The sequence below is a fragment of the Perognathus longimembris genome, chromosome 7 (assembly GCF_023159225.1).
Source record: "Perognathus longimembris pacificus isolate PPM17 chromosome 7, ASM2315922v1, whole genome shotgun sequence".
NCBI classification, from domain to species: domain Eukaryota; kingdom Metazoa; phylum Chordata; class Mammalia; order Rodentia; family Heteromyidae; genus Perognathus; species Perognathus longimembris.
In genome coordinates, this window is record NC_063167.1 from 48937209 (window position 1) to 48964934 (window position 27726).

At 34.1% G+C, this 27726-nt stretch overlaps 1 protein-coding gene across 2 annotated transcripts in view; it reads left to right on the forward strand.

The window, feature by feature from the left end:
• Positions 1–27726, forward strand: part of Lrrc7 (leucine rich repeat containing 7) — a 374249-nt gene that overhangs the window by 265698 nt on the left and 80825 nt on the right. For both annotated transcript variants that reach the window (XM_048349940.1, XM_048349941.1), the window contains exons 11-17: positions 7998–8127; positions 8999–9114; positions 11078–11147; positions 13007–13106; positions 15716–15840; positions 17923–18171; positions 22999–23199. In XM_048349940.1, the coding sequence (XP_048205897.1) occupies positions 7998–8127; positions 8999–9114; positions 11078–11147; positions 13007–13106; positions 15716–15840; positions 17923–18171; positions 22999–23199 (991 nt within the window). The remainder of the gene's footprint in view (positions 1–7997; positions 8128–8998; positions 9115–11077; positions 11148–13006; positions 13107–15715; positions 15841–17922; positions 18172–22998; positions 23200–27726) is intronic.

Sequence of the window (27726 nt, forward strand, 5' to 3'; positions counted from 1 at the left end):
CCTTATTTAACAGCAATTTATTTCTAACCTTATATTGCTATGAATGTTTGGTTCATAATTCTTTGAGAAATATATATTCTCCTCTGTGTCTCACTGAAACTCCTTCATTTACAGTTAGTATGAAGTGAGAAATCAATATAATCTATCTTCACCCATATCTCAGTTTGAAGAATTATGTAAATCCTTTCATGGGTTTAGGTACCCTCAGAACCGAAAGCTTCACTTCTTAGCACAACAGTTTTATTGAGTATCATTGGCAGACAATAGAGTGCAATTCTTCACTTATTTGCTCTGACAAGTTTTGACATTGGTAGAAAGCCCTGGAACCACCCCTACCACTATCACGATACTGAAATATCCTCTCCTCTCTCTATTTGCCACCTCTGTCACCTGCCAAGTGACAAGCAACTACTCCAGAAGCTTCACTTTGAAGCAAGTAAGACCGCTCAGTAAAATTCCAATTCAATGTTCTGACTTTGGAGAGCATTAAAGTCCCCATCATTTTCTAACAGTTCAATATCCACACTTTGTCACATGTCCCTGCCTTTAGTTGCTTCCATTTTCACAGTAGAGAGAGAATTTTGTTTTCTTTTAGAAAACACAAAAATAGATGTCCACATCAACCTGATGCCTTTGACCAATTCTTCACAAATGTCTTCTTTTTTTTTCTGTTTTTGGTGGGAGTGTGGGGGCTTAAACTCAAAGCCTGAGCTTTTGTGCTATAGACTAGCAATCTACCACTGAACCACAGCTCCATTTCTGGCTTTTTAGTGGTTAATTGGATATGAGTCTCAGGTCTTTTCTACCTAAGTTATCCTAGAACTGTGATCCTTAGCTCTCAGCTTTCTGAGTAGGTAGGATTACAAGTGTGAGCCATCGGCATCTGTCTCCAACTGTATTCTTAAACCATAACTATTCTCCTCAAGGGAAACAAAATTCAACTTCATTTAACCCCTAAGGTCATGATTGGTTTTTTTCCATGTATGCTTACATTTCTTCAATAAGTAAGGACCCAGTTCTCGGAAGACAGAAATGAAGAGATTTGAAAACCTGCACATAGGCAAAGGTCACTTGTTTTGTTGTTGTTGTTCTTTAATAAGAAGTGGGACCCTGTCTTTGGGCATCCTGAGAACAAGCAATTGCTCAATAGGCTGATGATTTTCAGCCAGAATTTTGACCTCTTGATGACTTCCAGGTGGCAAACTCAGCCCTTTCTGGATTCTAGTTTTAGCCCATGACTGACACTGTTGTCTGAGCTTCTGGCATACATCAGTATGAATTCCTACCTCTGCCCTTCACCAGCTGCACCTTGTATCAGGCTATGTGTTAGGAACAGGCAGCTTTCAGCTCTATCTCCTTCCCACCAACCACCAGGGATGTGGCAGCCCAGTTTCACACAGCATTAGTTTTGGTTCTTTGTTTTAATTTAATGTAATTGTCAAGGTGATGTACAGCGAGATTACAGTTACATACACAAGGTAGTGAATACATTTCTTGTCAAACTATCTCACCACTCGTATTTAGTCACATTCCCTGGTGCCTATGTGGCAGGTGAATTGGAAGTGTGGCGAAAGCAAAACAGTGGCTCTGCATAAGCTTCTCTACTTCAGTGTTCAAAAGGAACAAATGTAGATGCATCCTTTGGCCATCAACAGCTGCAGGTGCTTGGACAAAAGACATATCTGAAATGAAGCACCTATAAACAGTTGAGAAATCAGAAAAAAAATGCCTGGGTGTTGAGAACTACTTATGTTTTATTAAATCCTTAGATGTCACAAAACTAGAAGAAATACCAACCATGTTTATAGCAGCATTATTTACCATAGCTAAAATATGGAATCAACCCAGATGACCCTCAGTGGATGCATGGATCAAGAAAATGTGGTATATATACACTACTGAATTCTAGGCTTCCATCAGAAAGAATGGCATTGCCCATTTTGTAAGGAAATGAAAAGACTTGGAAAAAGTTATATTAAGCAAAGTAAGCCAGACCAACCCAAAGAAACATAGGCAGAATGATTTCCCTCATTTGTAATAACTAGAATATGTCTATAAATCTACAAGTTAATCCAATGATTAGTAAAAGACAAATAATTACACTTGAATATGATTAATTAAATAGCACTCTAAGCATTCACACCATGAGAACAAAGGAGGATATTCTTTGAAGAGGATCACAATAGCTCAATAACTATGTGCATATGACCATATAAAATAATGCTATCTCAATGAACTCCAAAAAATGGAAATGAGGGTTTTTTTTTATTTGCAGCTATATCTCTTTCCTTTCATCTCCCCTCCCACCCCCCCCCTTTGGTTTATTCCCTATTTTCACTGTTTTTTATTTCCGTATCTTTTGTCTTGCATATGTTTATCTGATTTGGGAAAGGGAAGAGGAATCACAGAAACAGTGGGACAAAGGGTGAGCCAGTGAACTCACTAGATCCGGTGTTGGAAATGAACTATGCAACTTTGGGAGGAGGGGAGCTAGAGGTGGAAGTGGGAGAAAATGTTGAAAAAGAGATGTACTTCTTACCTTACTTATGTAACTGTAACCCCTGTATATCACCTTTGCAATAAAATTTAAATTAACATTTTAACTAATTTTTAAAAATCACCTTGTAAGCAAAAGAGCTCAGTGACAGAACCCAAGTCCTGACTTCAACCCCCATAACTAGACAAAAAAAAAAAGCCTTGCTTTTGGAAAGTTCTCAAGAATAAACTGTTTCGACCAAACTGAAGTGGAGAAAAGTGTAGCAAATTTTTTTTTAGTAAATGAGAATACTACCATTGATGGATTTCTTCTACTCTTATGACTGGAACTAATACTAATGTGAAGCAAGCACAATTTTATATATTTACATGGTTTTAGCTGATGTTGATATGTCTCTGGTGTAAGTTTAAATGTTCCTCTTGAAACATTTGTCCAAGGCATATAATTTCTGGACCAGAAGTTTCCACAATAACTGAGATATGGTTATGGACTTAGCATGTGATCACAATTCAAACTATGTAATCAGAATCTACATGGCTAGCAGGTTCTCCTGAGTGTAGGACAGGTAGTGAAATATAGGAAGCATCACTTTTTAAAGTACTTTACACTTTCCTTTAATTTGTTTTCACTTTTATTGTGTACAATTATAGATTGAAAATTTCCAAAAGATAAACTTTCCTATACTTTTTATTTCATTATCATTAATGCCTGTGATAGTCTAAGTAGATATAATAATTTGTGTTAATCTGATTAAATCTAATAACTGTTTCCATGCTAGATTCTATATTAAAACATTTGTAGTGATTTATAATAAGAAAGCCATAAATAACGCCAGTTGGAACTTAAAGTATAAGTTTGAAGTTTTGAAATTTCAGAGATCATTGAACAAAATGTTATATATCAAATAGCTCTCTTTCATAAATGAAATATATAAAACACTGTTAGATTCTAAATTATTAAACCATGTTAGAGCATTGGGCAGTACAAATGCTGTCTTTGTAACACCAGGAGTTCTTGCTTGAAACTATAGTATGGACTTATGTAGGGAAAAACAAGTAATTTTCCTAGTATATGTTCAGTACACAAAAATAACACTTCTGGACATTGAACTGTGTAGGGTTTTCCTATACCAGACAGTTCCTTAAGTCTCTATTGATACTAACTGAATGTCCTACAACTTAACTCTGACGCATCTATCTGAAAGTAGAATTAGAACCCACAGGTTAAGGACTCAGTTCCAGAAGACTACCCTCCACTTTGAAGCCAATCATCCCAGGCATCTGGATGATCATGTGGTATCTCCCTCTTGGATCTGATCTTTTGATAGAATGTCTGAGAGAAATCAGGGAAACAAGCTAACCAATGTATTATAAAGAACATTGCAAAGAGTGCAAGGGAGCAACTGTATCAATGACCTTCAGTGATGAACTTAACCTTCAGCACTTCTCCACTTCCCAGAGGTCAGTGGTGGTTTTCCTGGCAAGCTGCTCCTAGCCCAAAGCTACACAAGAGCCCTTAGCCATAAATCTTCTCACTAGTAGACAAAAAGGCACTTAATACTTTGGAGAAGCCAAGGATTTTAGAAGCTCTGTGTCACAAACTGGTTGAATATCGATTGTATACTTCTTCATAGGAACCATAAAAATAACTTGTCAATTTGAAACTGTAAAAAAAAAGTCTTAGCAACAAGGGGAAACAAGTTCTACAAGTCTTTAAAAATCTTTTATCTTAACTCTTATCTTTTATCTTAAACGTTAAATACTGTTACTGTAAGTTATGAATGTATATGGAAATGAAAAAATAGTACAACTAAGATTAATCTAGCACACTGTACTTTTAAAGATAAGGAACATTGAGAAAGTGGCTTTGGTTTGGTTAGGTTATGGAAAAAAACTTACAAGAATTTGTTTGAACCAAGTTTATACAAGCTGTATAATAGAGTGAATACCATTTCAATGCATTGATGAAATATCCAGTTGCTTTTAAACTTTGAATCCACTTCCAAAATGTTATCCTTTGTGCTTTCATATCTCAGAGTCCTTTTAACATAGAAATTACTGTATCGCATCCTCATTTGGCCTTCACTAAGTACTTTGGCAGCTTTATCTGGGGTTCTATAGTAGTAATGGTCCCATGGTTCACTATTTCTTCCATAATTCTATTTATGTCTGATTCAAATCTTATAAAGTTATTTGCACAGTATGCTAGATTTTTCTGCTATGCTGCACACATATTGCTTGATGGTACTTCATGACATCAGGCTTGAATATTTTCAGAGGGTTTTTTTTATATTTCCTATCACATTTCATCCAGAACCAAGGCGATGAAATTGGATGCCCATCAGTTGTGGCAGGAAGAGCTTCCTCACTCAGTGTGTAAGGTAATAGGCTTTACCAACTGAAATAACTCTAGAGTCCATTGGCTGGATTAATGAGTTCATCTCTGGTGATACAGAGCAAATCTTCACATTTTACTTAAATCTCCAAGAGAATTAGGGTGAGCAAGAACATTATCCAGAAGCAGTGGTGTTTTAACAGTTAAGTTACATTACCAGTGCTATCTATCTGATGCTGGCAGGCAGGGAAGGAATACAGCTACATGATTTCCTGTCTCTGGTGAACTTAATAACAGATGTGCATGACCCATCACTGACAGAGTGATGTAACTGGTCATTGGTCGTGGTTTGAAATCTCTTCTTCACATTGTGATTTGAGCATCACAGAAACTGTGATTTTTTTATGCAGTCCCTCACAGTTAAAAAACCCAGTGCCTGAAATGTAAACCATGTTTTTGAGGGACTAGTATTACTTAATGAAATGATTACTGAAATCTGTGGCTAATAGGACTTGCACAAAATGACGACTGTCTTACTGTGCCTCAAGACCAACTTTGAAACATGTTTGTATAAAAGAAAAGGGAAAATAAGCACATTTGCTTAATTATTAAAATTATTTAAATACTTTCCTGATCTCAACTTCTGAATAAAAACCTGAATTTTTCCTTGCATTAAAAAGTACTTGGTACTTTTATGAACACTTGCTGAGAACATGATCCCAACCTATTGGTAGAATGCTCTTTCAGGCCATTCACTAAAATTTATTGAGAATACTGTACATGTAAGACACAGTGGTAGGCTTTTCTACAGTTAAAAAATAACGGAGCTTTCCACATGTACCGATTCCTGCACCACAGATATACTGAATCCAACAGCCATATCTACCTAGCCCTCAAAAAACATAACCACTTCTGTGCATGATGATCTCAAAATATTTAAAAGCAGTTTTAATTATATTACAAATAACAAGAGGAAAAAATACTGAGCATATGTTTTATGACAGGTACGACTGTTTCATATTTAAGGTATCTTATAAAACATTCAAAGCAACTGCCACGCAGCAGTACCTTCATTTCAAATATTTAAAAAGAAACTTAAACTTAGAGACGTTCTATGACTTGTCTATGTCAAAGGAAATATTTCCCCTTGATCTGCTTTTATCTAGGAAGTATTATTGCTACCTAAATTCTCTGTCTCACCACAATTAGTTCTAGGCAACTGAGCCTGTAAGATTCATGAACCTTGAGTGACCTTGGCTTGAGTCAGACTACACCTGAGTGCAAGTAGATAGTTTCCTGACCCAAGGACTGTGAGATTTGTCTCACTGTACTCAGACTGGTAAAGTCATTCGACCTTTCCTATAATCTAAGTTTTAATCCTTCAAGAACTTAATCCTCATGACCTACTGCAATCATCCCCTACTCCCACTTTGATCACTGATGTTTCCTCATCAGCAAACTAACTTAATGAATTTCTTCTCTAGTATGCTGCTTTGCCTGGCAGATAAATAAAAGCAGCTCTGTTGTTCACTTCAAAGGTCATAATTTTATTTGATACCCAAGATACATCAGCTAAGTGACAGATTGGCACAGAAATCCATTCTGATTGCTTCAACTCATGTGTTTGATTTCTGTATTCACCTGTTAACTAAATGGTGAGGACAAATAACATTCATGCTAAGTAGATGATAGATGATAGACACACACAGAGAGAGAGAGAGAGAGAGAGAGAGAGATGAGTGGGTGGATGGGTGGACAGACAGACAGATAGATATACATACACACACATATATGGAAGCTTTGTCTACAACCCTAATCCAATTAATTCTCATTTATTTTTCCCATTACAAACAGCAGAATTCTCACCAATAGGACCACAGCAATAATAATAATATGAATAGTGACAACAGTAGCAACACCGATAGCAACTTAAATATACCCTATGACAGGCACTCTTTGCTTGTCAGCTACCTCACAGAGGTGTTGAAATGTTTTCTTTCCTTGTGACAATTACAGGGTACATTTCCACCATTAGTTTCTGTATCCTGGGCTAAAATGGGTAAGTAAGAAGAGGTAAGGATGGTTACAAACCAGAGACAAGCCAACGACTTATACCTATTTGAAGACAGCAATTATCACTCTGTTTCCAGTACTTGTCAGGGAAGAATAGAGGCTCAGGATTGCCATGATGGAAAGAGGGACCAAAATATGGAGTCATTATATAAAGTTCACTATGTTGTACATACCTATCTACGCATACTAAATATATCTTGGGGCTGAAAGGTCATAGTGTCTCCTGAAGATGTGCAAGCTAAAGAGACAAGGCAATATGGATCCATGTCACTTCATTCAGGACCCAGGCTTAGGCTAGGTTACTTGTCCTCTTTGACTGTCAATTTTCTAATCTCTAACATAGGTTTTTGAAAAGATAGCTTATACGGTTGATATAAGGAAAGATAATCAAGTGTTCAGTAAAATATGTAGCATTTCTTCAACATTTCTGTTTTACTATTTTTTCTTTCTTATCCTCTCTTTTCTTGGAGCTGCCATCCACATTTTCTACCTACTCAATCCCAGTTACATGTCATCATTCGAAGCATATAAATTCTGAAAATTTAGCAGTAAATAACTCCTGAGTTGGGCTGGGAATGTGGCTTAGTAGTAGATAGCTTGCCTAGCATACAGGCAGCCTTGGGTTCGATTCTTTAGCACCACATAAACAGAAAAAGCCAGAAGTGGCACTGTGGCTCAAGTGGTAAGTGTGCTTGCCTTGAGCAAAGAGAAGCCAGGGACAGTGCTCAGACTCTGAGTTCAAGCCCCAGGACTGGCAAAATAATAATAATAATAATAATAATAATAATAATAATAATAATAATAGAAATAAGAATAACATCTGAGTTGTAAATAAAGGACCACACATCTTCTGTCATTTAAAGAGTCAGTTGAATTTACAAAGAAAAAATTAAGCATATTCAAATAACCAAATGAAATAATGTATTTGATGATATTGAGAAGTTTGACTGAACTAATTATGTAATTTATGTAATAACTTTACAGACTGGTAAATAGCTTCTGTTTGATAAATATGAGTCTGTGACTTTTTCAAAACTTAACTTTTTGTCATTTAACCTTTTAGAATGTCTAACTAATGTGTTTTATATTTCAGTTTGTCTTTACTAGAAGAATTTGACTGTAGCTGTAATGAGCTGGAGTCAATACCTGCAACTATTGGCTACCTTCATAGTCTCCGAACATTAGCAGTTGATGAGAATTTCCTTCCAGAATTACCCAGAGAGGTGAGGAACAAATGTGTTTTCTATCAATAAACTTTTGAAGTATCTTCTCTGAAATACAATCTTCAGCTTTAAAAATATAACAATTAATTGTGTGTGTTTCTGCCAGCCTAGAAAATGCATCTGACATTGACTTAAACCTTGCATGCAGCAAAACATAATTATTATTGTAAGTTAATTAATATGAAGGCATAAAATTTTAAATGATTTAACTCATATATTTGTTTATAAGAATAGTTATAAATAACATTTTTGCATAATTATCCTTTAAAGGATTTTTCACTATAAATGTATTTGGACGGTTGCTGCTGCTGCTCTATTACTTTAACTTTGAAATCTACCAAGAGACTGTTTTTATCTCCGCCTTGGATTTTGTTTGTTAGTGGCAATAAAAAGTATGAAGTACATTTATAACTTAATACTTCTTACTAAATGTTTCCAGACAGGGGGCACAATAATCAATACATTTCTGTTTTAGATCAATAAGTTGTGATTTAAAATAACAAATGCTATTGCAATATGAATAAAATTAGCTTTGCCAAAGAACTGCCAACAGAATTTCATTTTTTAATATATTCTCTCTGCTGCTATGAAAATATAGGTGTATTAGTACTCAGATTTTAAAAGCAGTATGATTTATGAAAACAATAGTAAATAAAATGAAAATGTTTTAATAATTATTTTCTTTTTATGTTTTTAAAAACTGTATATTCACTTAAAATAGCAAAAATTAAAACTTAAAACAATATACATACTCAGAAAAAATTTAAAAAGATGAAAAAACAATCATGAATTCAGTTGTTCCATAAATTAGAAAACTGAGTATGAAACTAGCTGTGCATTGTGACTCTTTATTTTCCTTTGTTTCCCACAGATTGGAAGCTGCAAGAATGTAACAGTTATGTCTCTGCGCTCCAATAAGCTAGAATTTCTTCCTGAAGAAATTGGACAGATGCAGAAATTAAGAGTGTTAAATCTGAGTGACAACAGGTATTCTAGCAACATTTCATAATTGCATAGGATTTAGTAAAATCAAATTGTAGCTGTTTGTCTATAATTCTGAAGTATTTTTTGAATCTTGTGAAGTATGCAGAATTCAAGTACACAGCTTTAGGTAAACAATTGCAGAAGCTGAATTATCTTTAAGCCAAGTATTTCTAAATCTTTTTTATTTGTTATAATCGTGTTGTATATTGCAATTTTATAAAGTCTTGGTGCCCACATGTATACAGAAATCCTTCCATATACTGACTGCATAGTAAAATATGATAAAATAATTAAAGTAAAAAGCTATAAAATATATTAATAAAAAGATGTGCATAGCTAGGCATAATGGCATACTCCTGCCATTCCAGCAATGGGAGAGGCTAAGATCAGCGAGATCACAGTTCCAGGCTAGTCCAGGCAATAATGTTAATGATACCTCATCTCATCACAGCTATGCAGGAAGCATAACTAGGAAATCATGGTGTAGATGAGCCCAGACACAAAGCTAGATGCTATCAAAAAAATGATCAAGGCAAAAGGGGATGAAGGCATGACTCAGGTGGTGGAGCATCTACCTAACAACCAAGAAATCCTGAATTTAATCTTTAATAGTACCCCAAATATGTTTCAATTATATTTGTATTATCCATAAGTAGTAGCAGAAAGGGGATCCTATTCAACAAATTGGTTTATAAGTACAATGCATCTTGACCAATATCACTTCTTTCACCAACCCCTCATTTCTCCCAGCCCAACTTTATATATATTTATGTCTACAAGTCACCTACAATTTTATACATTTCAACTCCACCAGAGAGCTAGAAAAACTACTGCTAATAATCTATTAAGTCTATATATTAAGTCTTCATATTTGCACCTTAGAGTACAGGCAATCAAATAGCTTTTAGTCCTATTTAGGAAAGGATCAACAGATAAGGACATTTCTTGTGATAAAGGTGTTATATTCATGGGTGGGTATACAAAAAACCTGAAGCTCTAAAGTTCTTTTTGTTTTTACTTCTCTATGAAACAATTATCCTCAAATAGGAAAGGATAAAGTAAATATTGACTGGAATTAACTAATGGTTTGGTAAAGTGTTTGCAAAATGGAATGCATGAACTCTTTCTCCAGTAAGATTTTGTCAAACTAGTGATAGTATGAGAAACTCAGAGACTTTGCAGTGAAACTATCAAGATGACCCTTAATGAAATCCGAGCGAAAACTCATAGACACATCAGAATAAGCATGGCAGTTCTTGTTTCTTTATTTAAGGGACAAGTAGTATGGATTTTAAAACACTGCCTCTGGGAAGTTAAATAATACTCCTCTCCAAAGAGAATTAACAGATTTGGAGCCTTACCAATCAATCAAGATGACATGGAAATATCAAGGCATTGTACATCAAGAGGAAGCCAAGTTGAGCCAGCCATTATACCTCATGTCTGTAATCTCAGGATATGGTGATCAGGAGGATCACAGTTTGAAGCTATCCTGGGAAAAAATGTTAGCAAAGTACACATCTCATGTGGTGATACATGCCATGAGCCTAGCTATGCACCTGACATCAACAGGATAATAGTCTAAATTGGCCTGGGCCAAAAAAAGAAAGAAAGAACAAGAGTCCTTTTTTGAAAACTAAAACTTAATAAAACCAAAAAGGCTGGAGACTTGACTTAAGTGGTATAGTACCTTGCCTACCAAGTGTGAACCTCAGAGTTCAAACTCCACTACTGCCAAAAACAAAAGAACAAACAGCAACAACAAAAACAGAAACAGGAAGTCATGTAATACCAATGGTCATGTCATACCAATGTTGTTTTCTTCAGACTGAGCTACCAGACTGGGAAATGATGGGAATGTATTGAATGTTGTATTGAATTTTCAGGAAGATACATTAGAGTATTGTATGATTCTTCTCAGAAATAAAGTTTAGCAGCTTCACCTAAGTTATTTTCTTGCTTTTAGATTGAAGAATTTACCATTCTCATTTACCAAACTTAAAGAACTTGCAGCATTGTGGCTTTCTGACAATCAGGTACAAATACTTAATGCCTAATTCATTGTGTTCATTAGGGAAAACTACAATTGAACCTTTAGATTGCCAACTAGTTCCCAATAGATACCTTAAACAATTACTACAAAATATAGGTTTGTTGTCCCCTACCAGAGGGACTTTTATGAAGGTACCGATTCAACTATTGCTGTAGGTTAAACAGTACTTAAAATTGCATCCTTTCCAAGTCCCTGTGTTTAATATGTGCTTCATTGTCAAAGATACAATGAACAAAAATTATACTTTTTCTAGCATTTTCACTCCTGGTGGTACACATTTGTCCTTAGAGGACATTACTTTAATTATATCTTGGAAGGTAAAGAATATGAAATCATTATCAAAATCCCCACAGGAGAGAATTATTTTATCCTCTAACTTTCTGTCTTCTCATGCTTTTAATTACAATCAACTTCAATCTAAAACTTTATTTAAGAAATTTGCTGGTATCTACTTTGCTGATATCTTTTAGTAATTGTTATCAGCATTTTTTGTTTTTATTCTCATTAAAATACATTTTGATTGAATTGAGCACTTATAAATATTTTTTATTAACTAGAAAGTAACAAGAAACAATTGAAGCCATCTAATTTGCCACCAGAGTTAGTGATGGAATTGTGACATAATTTATTAGTCCTTCTTTTTTTTTTTCTTTTATTCTTAGAATTTTGAAACACTGACCCCAAAATACTCATGGCCAAATTAAAACAATTCATTTTGAGTTCAATTTATCACTGTTTCCAGAGGATAAAAATACAATTGCTGGTAAATGAATTGTTCAAACTTATAGTTATTTGTGTACTTTTGTGAAGAATTAAAAATTACTTCTACAAATTACAAAAATACACAATCACAATTATGTTTATTTTCCTGCAATTAATTTGTAGCACTTGTCTTCATTTTCTCAGTAAACTAGATTGTCATGCATATTCAAATCTTATCAATAAGCTATAGATTCACACACTATATAGGTCATTCTAAATAAGTCATTTCAAGAATCAATGTAAACTACACTAATGGAACAGATGTTCTACAGCTCTACACTGTGGGAACATCCTTTAATATCATGATTTATTATCATTGTTGTATTATGAATATAGCAGTTACTGTGTTTTTCTATTTTGAACACTGTCTTAAAGTGTTTTAGATGGTTTCATCAGATATGGCAGTTTTCTATTAGTAAGTGTTTTGAAATAAGCAGATTTAAATACATTAGATAATATGGCCATTCCTGTATATTGCTAGAATATGAGAGTTTTTTTTTTTACAAAACCTTATAAAAGTAGTTGAAATCAAATTAATAATGGGTGTCAAATATGATCATAAGTATGTCAGATATAAGTACAGCTGCTCATCTATACATCATAGACTTTGTCTTTGGTTACAAAAGTGTCTCTGAAAACAAAATGAATGCTTATGTTTCAACCTAATTAAATTTAAAGATGATCTGTGTAGTGTGAATTTGACAGCAAGTTACATTTGTCTTTCTAGGGCAGCTGCCCATGAAAATGAATAAACATATAGAACCATATTAAAAGCTTACTTAGCTGAGCCATTTAACATATTTTGGTCTCTGCAGGATTAAAACTGACATTGCACAGTTGAATAGGTTTGGTAAGTTTTGTAAAATAGCATGCTAAAGAAGAAGAAAACATCATTATGAAAATCTTAAAATTTGAAACTATTTCTCAGCAATAGTCTTTTTTTATGTTATATTCTGATTCTTCTTTTACATTCACTTTCTTTTGATCACTCATTCATCTCTGGGGGCTAAACTATCATGTAAAATGGATGTTATTCATATAGCTGTTTTCTTCATATAAAATATGCCCTCTTGCTTCTAGTCCAAAGCTCTTATCCCTTTACAAACGGAAGCCCATCCAGAAACAAAGCAAAGAGTGTTGACCAACTACATGTTTCCCCAGCAACCTCGTGGTGATGAAGGTAAGTTGTCAACAGAGGTTTCTTTTGTATTCATTATGATTGTGGATAAGAATTATTTTTATTATAATCTCTGTGCAGATAATGATAATAGACATATATTACTTTGGAGTTCATGCAAGTCTGTTTCTATGTTCTTAAATATGATACAAAAAGCAAAACTGTCTTTATGTATTGCATGAAAATAATGTTAATATTTAGAGGTAACTTCTCTTCATCAACTGACACACATAGGACAAGTTAGCCAAGTGTGGTACCCAGATAGCTGCAATAAGAGGAGACTGGTCAGATCTGAACACCAGTGGCTCATTCCTGTAACCCTAGCTACTCAAGAGGCTGAGATCTGATCTCCAGTTAATCAACAAAAAGCCGGAAGTGGAGATGTGGCTCAAGAGGTAGAGCACTAGCCTTGAACACAAAAATCTCAGGAATAGTGCCTAGGCCCTGAGTTCGAGTTAGAAAGGAAGAAAGAGACAGGCAGACAGACAGACAGACAGAGACCGAGACAGAGACAGAGAACATGAAATGATAGCATTTTTTAAAGTCAGTAAACAGGATTAATTCCTTTGTAAACTTGGTTCCCAAATTATTTCATGTTGTGAATTAACCATAGAGACATGACTTTCAAATGATGGACATCTTTCTTTTCCAAGGTGAGTTTTCCTTAAACAATGTTTAAAACTATGATAGAAATATTGTTTATAAAAACTAAACTTTCTCATAAAGTAAATATTCCATCCTATGTTCACATTATTTATTTGAATAATTAAAGAGAATAATTGTCATTTTTTTATTTGAATGTTAGCTCAAGTCAACATGGGTTGACTTTTCCATTTTTTTACAATTATATAAAGTAAACCCTCATAAAACCTGCTATAGATTAAATCCACACAATCTACTTGAATCAGATCAACATGGACAATAAATGATTTGCATATGTATTTCTTATTTTCCTGGATAATTATAATAAGCATATTTAATCTATGACTCCCAAATAAAGAAGGTTGTTTGGGGACTATTTTAGAATATTTTTATTTAAATTTTTATTTACAGCAGGAAGAAAATGGATGGTGATGTGCTGCATATTTTTCAGATCTCAATAAAATTGATCTTTGAATTAATGAAAGAAAAAATACCATGCTTATATACATCAAACAAAAAAATCTTAAGGACAGTATCTTGTTTATATAATGTGTTATATTTCATTTTAATATTTCTAGATCTTGAAAAATACTTCATTTTAAAAGAATATAGAGTAAAAATTAATAGTGCTTCAGATACCCAGGTCATTATGCATTCAAATTTCATAAATTAAATTCCTAATTTGTTCCAGGGTAGGATGGATAAGGTCCTGTAGAGTGTGAAGTTAACGAGTTGGCATATGCTGCTTGGTTGGGTTTTTTTGTTTGCTTGCTTATTTCTCCTTCAAGTAAAGGAAAATTATTCATTGAAATGTTTTCATGAACTTCAAACAAGTCACCTTGTGGTTTCCAGGCAGCAATGTAATAAATGCACTTTCAGAATCCCTTACAACAAAGAAGAGTATAATAAAGGCTATTATTTTGGAACAAATTTAGCCTTAGCTAAGTGCTTTTATTGTATTATTATGTGATCTTCACAATTTTATTGCAAAGAAGCTATTATCATTAGCTAAAATTTTGATGCATATTGAAGATGTATAAACATTTTTCTCAGCTAATTTGAGACACATTTTAGCTAATTGAAGCCTTAATGTTGAAGACTAAATTTTTCACATGAAAACAAGCTTCCTTCCATATTATGTGTGTGCACACATGCACACATACACACTCAACCACAGACACAAAGTATAAACCAAATAAAGTTGCAATAATGGGCATTTTAATACAAAACATATGTTGTCTAGTATCTTTTATTTTAAAATAAAAAATCTGCTAAGGATTTAGTAGTTACAAATATTGGCTTCTTCAATCATATGGACATAAATAGAATCTGTATTAGGTATCGAGAAGCCGTGTGACTTTGTGCAACTATCTTAAAGCTCAACTACAGTTTCTTCCTTAGCAAATTAATTATACCCTTATGCTACTGTGATATTTCTGTGAGAATAAGAATCTGTTTAAAGTGGTTTGTTCTGCTCTCTATATCATCAGTGTTTTCTTATGGGAAGCCCACTCCCCACAATAGAAATCTTCCCAGTGCCCTGAGGAAAGTAAGTGTTTAATCTTAGGAAAGCTGAACTTAAGTTAAAATGTAAAACATCACAAAACAAATAATCAAGGACTCTTTTTCTCCTTTTTTCTCCTTTTTGTTTGTTATTCCTTTCCTTCTTTCTTTTTCATTTCTTTTTTTCGTCTCATCTTTTTTTTATATACTTATTTATTGTCAAAGTGATGTACATAGAAGTTACAGTTTCATACGTTAGCTCTTGGGTACATTTCTTGTACTGTTTGTTACCTCCTCCCTCACTTTTTCATTTCTTTTCCTTTTTCTTTTTTTTTTTATTATTTTTGTTTTCACTTGTAGTATTTACCCCAGAGGTTTTTTGTGTACATATTAATCTCTATGAGTAACATTCTTTGTTAAAATAAAGTAAAATGAAAAAGCAGTAATACTTTGGAATCTAACTGTAGATTTCCAGTCAGACAGTGACAGCTTTAATCCTACCCTGTGGGAAGAACAGAGACAACAACGCATGACTGTTGCCTTTGAATTTGAGGAAAAAAAAGAAGATGACGAAAGTGCTGGGAAAGTTAAGGTGAACCCTTTAGCCTTTGTTTCTCTATTCTCTTTATTCTCTTTTGCTTGTCCATTGTTTCTCTTCAAATAGTTTTGTGGACAAATTGAATGACCTCGCTAGAAGGTCAAATAGCACCTTGAAATCTGATGATGGTAACTTTCATTATGGTAAGCTGGTAGTTTGTGAAGCATTGATGAGATTCAGAATAAAAGTCATGTCCCAATGCTGCCAGAGCAAGTTGGATAAGCCCCATTCCCACCTCGAAGAGAGAACAGCATGAGAGAGATTCAAGCTGACAGAAAGTTAAAAACAAACAAACCATGGAGAAAAACTTCATCTACACACAGTATTTCACCTTGAGCACACTAAAACAGGATTTTTTTAAAAGCATAGCAAGACATTATGCAGACAGTATGAGTTTGATATGACATTAATACGAAATGGCTCCTGGTTAACATGTTCAATGATTTTAAATCTCTGGAAGTTTCTGTCCCTGGGATATTTGAGAAGAATTTATGAGTTTTCTTAAATTTGAACACAACTTTGAAACATGGGTACCTGAGAGCAAGGAAGCGCTCCATAGGGAAAACAGCCTTTTTTCTTTATCCTGGGACATATTTGACTAAGTACTTATTTGGACTTACTTAAGTCAAGTAACAAAAGTGAACCTTAAAATCTATATTTTTCCATTGTTTAAATTGTGAAATACCATCAGAATTGACCAAGATTTTACTAACAACCAATTTTTATGTTACTGTCATAGCAACACCTTGAATCTTCCATTAACTTTTTTATAGCACTTGTGTACCTTTTCCATCATGAATACTAACAGTTCTGGCTCTTATTAACTCACTACCTAAGCGATTGTGTATGTATTATATTCATAACTCTAGTTTGTGTGATAGTAACTAATTACCTAAGAAATGGTATATGTATCCTGCTCATAAATCTAGATTGCATAATGTGTTCTCTGTTCCCTCTTGTCTTTGTTTTCTGAACATTATTTTCTTAAACTATTATTTCTAGAACCTTACTTGAATTTGTAAGGTAACACAGCATTTACCAAAAAGGCCTACCTACATCATTATGCAGAACTCAAATTAGGTGGCCAAATCAAAGTGACAATTTTTTGGTAAGCATTTGGATTTAAAAAATGTTTCTGTATGGTTGATTATTGTCACTTATCAACCAAAGAGACAATTTTTTAACTTGCAAATTCCCATAATTAAACTAAAAAGTTGGAACATTTTAGTTCCTGCTTTAAGAATTTCACATATCATACGTAGAATTAATGGAAAATGCATTCTATATTGGATTCCTTTTTATATTTCATTGAAATGTCAAAAGCCATGTACTTTTTTTAAAAAAAAGTCTACATTTAAAGCATCCAAAAATAGAGTGCATTTAATAAACTCAGGTATATGTGTCAGTGAAAACATAAAATATCAAAATGGAAACAGTTATTTAGAAGCACTGTTTGTGTTATGTGGTTAGGTTTGTTTATAATCAGAGTAAGTTCATTATACTTTAGAGTGTTTTCTCTCCATGTATGTTCTATATAGTTTATTTATATTTTGGTAAAACATTGTTTTTCCAAAAAGTTCCCAAACTACTTGGCTTGGACTAATTTGTGTATTTCCAATGCCATGGGCTATTGGACAAATTAGAGCACAAACAAACTTCTAAATAAATAAATCATCATAGGAATATGATGAATGAACTATATTGAAATTGTATATTAAATTAGTCATGCCTTTCTGGTTCATTACATGTACATTCAATTTACCACCACTTTACCTTAACTTTAGATGAAATTTTAAAAGGACTTTTAAAATGGACTAGAGTATAATGCCCTACTTACTTTCAGTGTGATACTGTAGTATGAGTGCTGCCGTGTGTGAAGCAATTGTGACCCTTACAGCTTCCTGTGAGATTGGTACTGTCTTATTACATGGACTTAGCATTCTTTTGAATGATGGTCATTTTAAATGTATTACCCAGAGTGAAAGCCAGAAAAAAAAGAATAGAAAAATGATAAAGTGAAAGTATTGCTACAGTGCTCCTCTTTCTCCCAGAAAATGGAGATTCCTTCTCCCACAGGATCTGTCCTGCCAAGCCCCCTGGGAAAGGGGCCAGCGTGGGATTACTCTCCAACCTGCCAGACTGTCTGGCGATTGCTGCACACCATGGGCCAGGTGTGATCAGCAGATTCAAGATTTGCCAGTCCCCCAGAATGACCCCCAGCTGGCATGGGGTTGTATAAGTGGCCTCCAGCAGGAGAGGAGCATGTGTACTCCATTGCCAGTTGCAGCACAATCCACCACTCTTCCCTCTCTAAGTGGCAGACAGGTAGGCCTAGGTGTTTGGGATAGGAGAATTCCCATTAGAGGCAACATTGAAACAGTGGTTTATGGGGTATGTTCTGCATGTGGGGTAAAAAGAAAATGTCAATCACATAAAACCCCTCAAATTGCCATTGTTTGATGACAATTTCATTTTATACAAATTGACATTGTAAGATGGTGGGGTGGATTGACTCAGAGGGGAAGGATTATGAATGCAAGATTTCTACAGGTGGGACTACTGGAATAGATTTTTTTGTTTTTTGTGTTTTTTTTTTTAAATTGGGTGGTCCATTCTTATTTGCATTTTTATTTTTAAAGTTTTTCCCTTTTAGTTTAAAATGTGGGAAAACCAAAAGTTGGTCAGAAGGTTGATGGCAGTACTGGTAGACTTGAAATTATCCTCCTGGTGCATGAGAAGTGTCAGCGCTGGGGAGATTGAGTAGCTAAAGTTTGCTTCTTAAAATAGCATGAGTTTAAATTCAGATTTGCTGAGAGTGGACTTTGAACACAAAGATAGACATCTGTTAAAAAGCATCAGTTTCCTTTAATTTGAAGACACAGATGGTATGAATTCCTGTAAGAGAAGATTGGGTTGGCAGTTATGGCAAACAGAAATTGCTTATCCCAGTGGGTGGGTGTTTAGTAAGTTAATGGGAGGAAAAATATGTCTTCATGAAATATGTTAGAATGCTGCAATTTTTTGTAAAATTTACCATCCACATGTAATGGACTAGATTCTTATTCTATGTCTTATATTCCACATAAGACAAGCTGATAATGCAATTTCTTCACTAAAAATGCTGTTTCCTTTCTCTGTAAAACAGTCTGGTTAATTCCTGGAATGCAATGTTTAATAATCAGTGTCAAAATATCATTATTTCTCTTACTGGAATTTACAATCAAACTAGAATTTAATCATTCTGTGAAATATATTATATTATGTAAGTATAATATAATATATGAAAAACAGTTCAGTATGAACTCAAGATCTCATTTCTAAATGCCTAAGCATTTACTAAGTAATTCTTTCTGTGCTACTGAATTGGGGGTGGAGATTCCAGTGTCTTGCAGCTGCTATTTGCATTAACTAAACTTTATTTAGATCTGAGATATGTAGAATGTTGCAAAACATTTCTATTTTCCAAAATTAAAATATAATATTTTAGTAAAACTCTTGAATCATAATGATATGTATATGTGACATGAGCAAATACTTTATAGTGAGTGATAAATATATATATACAAAAATATAATGGTAGTCTAACTTCTATACATAAGAAATTAATTTATATTTTCTGATATCATATTATGAGGGAATATTTACTCCCTATAGATGAACAAGCATAAAGAAACTGCTTCTGTTTTTGAGTATCACAGAACTATTAACATAGTTGTTTGTGATCATGTTTATTCATTTCCAAAATACCATGCATTGAAAAGTAGGGAAGCAATCTGTAAAATAGCATCAATATGCTTGCACAGAGCTTTAAACAATTATACAAATAGTATGATTTCATTTCAAATAAATCATTAAACTGCTCTTTAGTTGTTTTTTTTTTTTAATGAACTTAAGGAGTGGCTGGCTATGTGCACCTGTTATCCCCACCAACACCAGAAAGCACAAGTAAGAGGATATCAGGCCAAACCAACTTGTGAATAAAATGAGATCCTAGGTCAAAAATAACCAGAAAAAAACAAGATCTGAAGCATGACCTAAATGACACACAACAAGGGTAGAGTCCTGATTTCAATCCTCAGTACTACCAAAAACAAACTAGGGTTATCTTATTATTTAACTCAGTAAAATTTACACTTTACACTTAAGAGTATTTCTTCCACAAGCTGATACATGTATGTGCTGCCCCTGCATCAAAGCATGAATCTTATAGCTAAGTAACCGTGGTATGCCATAAACGTTGAAGTCAGATAGGCCTGAGTTTGAGATTATCTTAATAAATTGCTTATACTATCTGAGCCTTAATTTTCTCTGTGTAAAATAACAGCCACAATAAATGATAGATTCTATTATAATTAATAATCATTAATTATTTAGCATATAAATCGTAATTTATATTTAAACCTAGAGGATGAATTATAAATAGTATTGTATATTATACAATTAACAATAAATGTCACCACTGTGAAACATATGTTACAACACCTTGAACATGAGAGATAGTGAATTATAACTACTGGTGCATTAAATTTGTTGAGAAAAAGTTTAAAATAATTGCAAGTATTACAAATTAGCTACATAGCAAAGGAAATCCAGATTTGAAAACACATAAGCCAAGTAAAGTATTAGATAACTAATTTCTGCCTAGAGCTTACAAATTTTCAAAAGACTTTGACACATCTCATTTTAGCCGTAAATTAGCCCAAGTATATTGGAAAGCATACATCATTTCTATTTTTCGAGTAGAAATGACAGACTAGCAGCTGGACTTAAATCTGTGACTAGAATTTACACCTTCTGATTCTGGACCCAATGACTTCAGTGAGAAAACCAGTTCATAAGAAGCAAGGAGCTGATTTTCTACGTGAAACAAGTCAAATTTTATGAGACCTGAGAGTCCAAAATCTAAGAAAAGGCACTTCCAGGGGAACCACATAAGATGACCACATAAAACAAACAAGCAAACAAATAATCAGGGCACCTCACAAGGCTGTGGAAGAAATGGAATAAGTGATAGGCTCTAAAATTTAAGATCTAACAGCTTCATAGTAAATATGTTTCTGTATTAGATGTTTTTACAGAAATAAAAGACTTAAGTGTTTAATGTTCCAGTAATATGACCAAAATATCATATTAACTTGCTTATAAAATAACCAGGAACCATTACTACCATAACCATTAGTAAATAGTTGTCAAATTGTGTCAGATAGGATGTAGAATCTATTAAAAGTCAATTATATTATTCAATGAAGTAACTCATACAGTGAAAGAAAAACTCTCACATTTCATTTACCTTTAATTCAATTTATAAGTATAGTTTTACTGTTGAGGACTTTTAAGTTGCATGGAATTTTAACTTAATGCCCTCCTTTAGATATTTTTTCTTCACTCATATAACTTGTTTATTTTTTAAAATAATGTTCTTCATGCCACAATAACCATACCATTCTATAATTTACATTTCTGCAACATAGTTTGTGAATTTAAGCTCTGATGTCAAGTTTTTCAACCAAGCTCAACAATACAATTTGAAAATAAAATTTCATACATGATGAATGTTTCTAATACCAGTTGAAACAGCAAGTCCATGAATGCATACACTCGAAGCACTTTGTCTAGCACAGAGATCATTGGGCTTTGTTTTATTTAAGATTGCATTATAAATTAACTCCCCAGGGATATATTAATATTACACCTTAACAATTTAGACTTTATGTTTATAAAGTCAAATTTTATCTTGGATTATTGTAGCTTTAAATCTATATATAAATTATTAATTTTATTTTAATTTATTTGGGAGTGTAAGAGAGATTGGACTACATTTAGGTGACACTCTAACCAAAAAAAAAAAGATTTTAAGTTTTGGTATGTCTTCCAAGTATGTATTGGAAAGGTAATTTTATATTTTTAATATAAAAGACATGTTAGAAGTCTTATAGCAAAGTCCAATCTTGGCATTTCGTTAGGAAAATGAGCCAAAGGAAGGTTAAAAAAAAATTTTTTAAGCACAGTTGGTGGATTTGCTAAAACTGCAGATGAGCAAAAGTGTTTGAAATCTCATTCATACTCATCAGCTCCTCACATGCCACATATCACATGGGTGTAATTTCTCTCTTCTGTTTTCCACTCTGCCTTACACCTTCAATTTCTCTTCTATTTTTTCTTGCTCACAACCCCTACTTTCACACACAATTTTCCACAGCTACATAAATCATTCCATCTTGAAAAGTTGATTCTACTCAGATTCAAAAAAAGCATGCTTGCTGGAACAAGTTAAGCCAGATAAATCTGCCTCTTATCTTCCTCTACTCACTCAGTCAGCATGGACAACTTATTCCACTTTAAATACATTACAATAAATAATCCAATGGTAGGGTATTCTATATGACTCGATTCTGTACTAAAAGTGGATATTATTACGTCCAGAAAGGCAGATTTTGGTACCACAGAGCGAATTAAAAATGGGAATAGCTGAATAAACATAAGCTAAAATTTGTACATGTACCTACCATATCTTAGAAAATAGTCAATATTTTTTCTTTGGGCTATAAGATACTACCGAAGAAGCATGACAAAACTAAATATAATAGCTTTCCAGATCATTTTTTCTTCCATAGTATTAGCAATTATCTCATTCTACTCTTGATGCAACCTACAATTATATATTTAGACCAAAGCATATTTGGGTAGCAGTTAGGCTAATTCTACATATTTTTCACTGTACAACACTACTTGTAAGCCTTTTTCCCCATTACCTGAACTGACTCTCCAAAGATATTCTTAGTACCAAAATTTTGATTTATAAATAATTAAAATAGGGAGGAATGCAAGCAATGGATAATAAATTGGCTAAAATTTTCAGAGATTAATTAATTGACCTAAAGCTATTTAAGCCATCAAAAGAGTAGGTAGCCATTTAGGATATGATATAATCCAAAAATGATTCATAATATAGAAGTGTAGGAAGCAGTGGGGTGAAGTCCCATGAGGCTAAGCCTGAGAACACATAGTGCTCTACTCAGTAGACGTTTTTCAGCCAGCTCAGCACTCACTGTACTGCATTTGGTTATATTTCTGCACATAAGATGGAGTAGCTTTCTAAACTTGCTTGCTGAAGTGATTTTTTATGTTAAATTTCTTTTTACAAACTTCTAGGTTGAAATAAACCTAAAACGATATCCAACTCCTTACCCAGAGGATTTAAAGAATATGGTAAAATCTGTTCAAAATCTGGTGGGTAAGCCAAGCCACGGAGTACGTGTTGAGAGTTCAAATCCAACTGCTAACACGGAGCAAACTGTGAAAGAAAAATTTGAACACAAGTGGCCGGTAGCCCCAAAGGAGATTACAGTGGAGGTATTTGAAGGTTATTGGTAATTGCTAGTGTGGTTTGGATTTTTTGGAATTCTAAATGGTATGTTTTTTAAAAACACAATATATCTTCCTTGATAAATACATTTCTTCCTAAAATATAAATGATCTTTCTATGCCTTCAAATTATGAGGGTTGTGTGTGATAGATCAAAGATGCATGATACCCTCATCGCCTAAAAATCATTAATACACCTCCAAAAGTTCCAGTAAACACAGAATGAATAGTTTGTCCCCTACCTCAGCCTAGACAGTAAATGCATTCCATCAGTGATATTATTTTGGCTGGCTGCTCTAAATTTTTGTTGTTTCAGTTGCTAAAAAAAAAACTGTAAGGATATTTCATTTGGCAATTTTCAGTAAACTTCTTACCTAGGTATAGACTGAAATTTTTACCTTTTGTAGTATTGGGTTAGTCTCTTTGTAGAAAACATGACTATTGACATAAAAACAGGAACATGACAGAAACATAGAGGTTTATGGAATCTAGACATGAAAAGCATAAATCCCGTACTTCAGAATAAGTTAGAAGTCCATCTTTACTGATTTGAGTTGTCTGAAAAGAATTCAACTACATTTATGCCACCTCTACTCTCCCATCAACTCTTCAACTAACTTAGTTACCATCTTTTTTACCGTCACTAAAACATAATTGGTATGAGTATGCCTATAAATTCATATTACTTCTCTAAAATCTAGATTGATAAAAACTCTTTTACAAATCTGCATTTCAAAGCATCAATTTGTTGCAAAATTTTGATCACCAACTATGTGTAGCACTGTGCTAAACACTGTGAGAGAAAAATGAAGAAGAAATTAAAAATGTGAGCTTAGTTCTCAAACAAGGTAAACCTAGCCAGATGAACATAAGACACAAGTGACCAATGAATATATAGAAAATGTGTGGTGACGAATTCAGTGCCTTTTTAGTGCTGAAATGCATAAAAAAATGTTTGAGACTCAAGAATGATTTTAATTCTACAAATTAAAAATCCATGGCTTTTTTTTGTCTGGGAGAATGCCTCAAAGAGTATAGAATGCCTGCTTAGAAGCTGTAAGGCTCTGGGCTGGGGATATGGCCTAGTGGCAAGAGTGCTTGCCTCATATACATGAGGCCCTGGGTTAGGTTCCCCAGCACCACATATACAGAAAATGGCCAGAAGTGGCGCTGTGGCTCAAGTGGCAGAGTGCTACCCTTGAGCAAAAAGAAGCCAGGGACAGTGCTCAGACCCTGAGTCCAAGCCCCAGGACTGGCCAAAAAAAAAAAAAGAAAATGTAAGGCTCTGAATTCAGGGGAGCAATGAGGGGAGTGGGTTGCTAAAAACGGGAGAGCTCTAGTAAAGCTATGCAGAGGAAGCATGGGTGCCTGCCCTGGAAAAATGGTTATGCTTGGATATCTAAGGAAGCAAAATTAAATATTTGTTTCTTGCCTGTAAAGGAAATATTATTGTACATTTTCTAAAATATTGTACACATACTCTAAGGTGGTTTGTATTGCACTAAGATATTACTACCATGATGAAAGAGAAACAAAAATACCTAGCAAAGATACTCACATATATGCTTCATATTTAAATGTCAGACAAGCACAGTTTAATGCAAAATAACTGTGTGGTCATGAAAGTCTATCTGATAAATAAATTTCCTATGATAATAATAATATCCTAAAATTGCTATTAGAATTAAGATCAGTGAGGGGCTGGGGATATGGCCTAGTGGCAAGAGTGCCTGCCTCATATTCATGAGGCCCTGGGTTCGCTTCCCCAGCACCACATATACAGAAAATGGCCAGAAGTGGCGCTGTGGCTCAAGTGGCAGAGTGCTAGCCTTGAGCAAAAAGAAGCCAGGGACAGTGCTCAGGCCATGAGTCCAAGCCCCAGGACTGGACAAAAAAAAAAAAGAAGAATTAAGATCAGTGAAGCAGGAGAAAGATGGCTTAGGTATCTAAAGACCTTTATTCTCTATTATGTCACCCTAAAACTTTATCATAAGTGCTTCATATTAACATTCAACAATATTTTCAAAGTCTATGAAAAAATCCCAGTTTAACTCTTAAGTCCCAGGATGTTCATCAACCCAGTCTCTCCCCAATTTCTCTGCAATACAGACTCCATATTTTAGGTTCCTCATGTTCCCTCACCGAGACATAGCACAATATAAGGAAAATGGTTGGACTTAACTCAGATGCTACTTCAGTGCAGGATTGGTGTTTAATTAACAAATAATCTCAGCCTGAGTTAGCTCCCAGAATCTACATCTAGGCAACAAAACAACTTGACTAAATAACCTTTCATCTTGTACTGAAATTAATTACCTTTTAAAAAATAATTTTCAGATTGAAATTTTCTGTTTTATATTATATATTTTTATATATACATTTATTTAATATATTAATATATTTCTCTAAATAGTTGTACAAAGGAGATGCTATTCAACATAATGCTTTATGAATATAGTGCTTTTTTTTTCTTTGCCAGTCCTGGGCCTTGAACTCAGGGCCTGAGCACTGTCCCTGGCTTCTTTTTGCTCAAGGCTAGCACTCTGCCACTTGAGCCACAGTGCCACATCTGGCCATTTTCTATATATGTATTACTGAAGAATCCAACCCAGGGCTTCATGTATACAAGGCCAGGACTCTTGCCACGAGGCCATATTCCCAGCCTCTACAGTGCATCTTAATCAATGTCATCCCTTTTAACATTCTCTCCCACCCCTTCAAATATTCTCTTTTTTTTCTTTTCTTTTTGCCAGTTCTGGGGCTTGAACTCAGGGCTTGAACACTGTCCTTGGCTTCTTTTGCTCAAGGCTAGCACTCTACCACTTGAGCCACGGTGCCATTTCTGACCTTTTCTATATATGTGGTGTTGAGGAATCGAACACAGGGCTTCACATATATAAGGCAAGCACTTTACCATTAGTCCATATTCCCAGCACCACTTCAAATGTTTTCATACAAACCAAACCCCTTCTTTATTTTTTTTGAATAATTACTTATTTTTTTGTCGAAGTGATGTACAGAGGGGTTACAGTTTCATACGTAAGGCAGCAGGTACATTTCTTGTACAGTTTGTTACCTCCTCCCTTCTTTAAAAAATCCAAAAGACAAAAGGCAATCAAGAGTTAAAGAAATGTACTGTATATTTTTTTCTACATTCCCCGCCCCCAGTCTAGCCTGTAATCTTGGAGATATATAAACTTTTCAGTAAGAGTTTCTGTCTGTCCATTGTACTAATGAATTACTTACTAGGCAATTTCTTTTGAATTTCTGATACTTTTGGCCAATAATACTATTTCTCAGATTTAGCAAAATATTTCTACATATGTTAGGTTAGTGTTCCAAACTGATAAGGAATTCACAATGAAACAAATAAAAATTATTCTTGACACTTGAATTAGCATCCAACTATAAGAGAGACAGATATTCGGGTAGCTGTCACACATAAATTACTTATGAGCTAAGACAAGGCATTTTTGTGTTAAAAGAAAATGAGAATTTAATATTTTGTGTTCCTAATGTTTTTCCACTGCCTGGTTAATTGGGAAAAATGAATCGAATTATACAAGTTCAAATTCATGGCTTTTTTCCTCGGGGAGAACAACTCAAATTATATAAAGCACCTGCCTACCCAGTGCCAAGCCCTGAATTCAAGCACTGCTAATGTAAAAATAATAAGCCAGGCGCTGATGGCTCAGGCCTCTAATCCTAGCTACTCAGACAGCTAAGATCTGAGGATCACGAGTCAAAGCCAATCCAGGCAGGAAAGTCAGTGAGACTTTTATCTCCAATTAATCACAGACAAAGCTGGAAGTAGCGCTGTAGCTCAAGTGGTAGAGTGCTAGCCTTGAGCAAAAGGAGCTCAGGGACAGTGTCCAGGCACAGAATTCAAACCCCAGGACCTAGAAAAAAAATGAATTTGGTGTTGTTGGGTTTTTTTGTGGGAGCCCACACTTTACTTACCATTGTGCACAACTGAATTTGGTTTTTTTTTTAATAAGTTCATTCACTTGGCACTCTGAAGTTATGTTCTTGTACCATTGTTACTCAGTGGATTGCTATAGAAAAAAGACCTAGCAGGCTACATTGGTCAAAAGAAAACTAGGAACCCTAGGAAAAAGTCATGGTAGAACTAAATAATTGAGGAGACAATCACCAGGAAACTGTAGGAACAATCATTAAGAAACTGTAGGAACTAATAGGAAGAATGACAAAAAGTGCAAGGTTGTATAGCTCATTAATGCAACAAAGGAATATACATATATACACAAATGTGTGTATATATATGTATGTATGTATACATACATACACACATTAGTTAATAATATAGTTGCACTTAGAACTCTCGGAGTTCATTATTTGGGATTCTGTGAATAGCGCATAGACTATTATGAATCATACTATTCACAGAGGGCTTATCATAATTCAGTGCTCTATTAAGATGAGTTCTATTTCATCTCAAAATGACATTGTAGATTTCCAGGGAGCCACATTTTATCTTTCTTAGAAACCTCCACA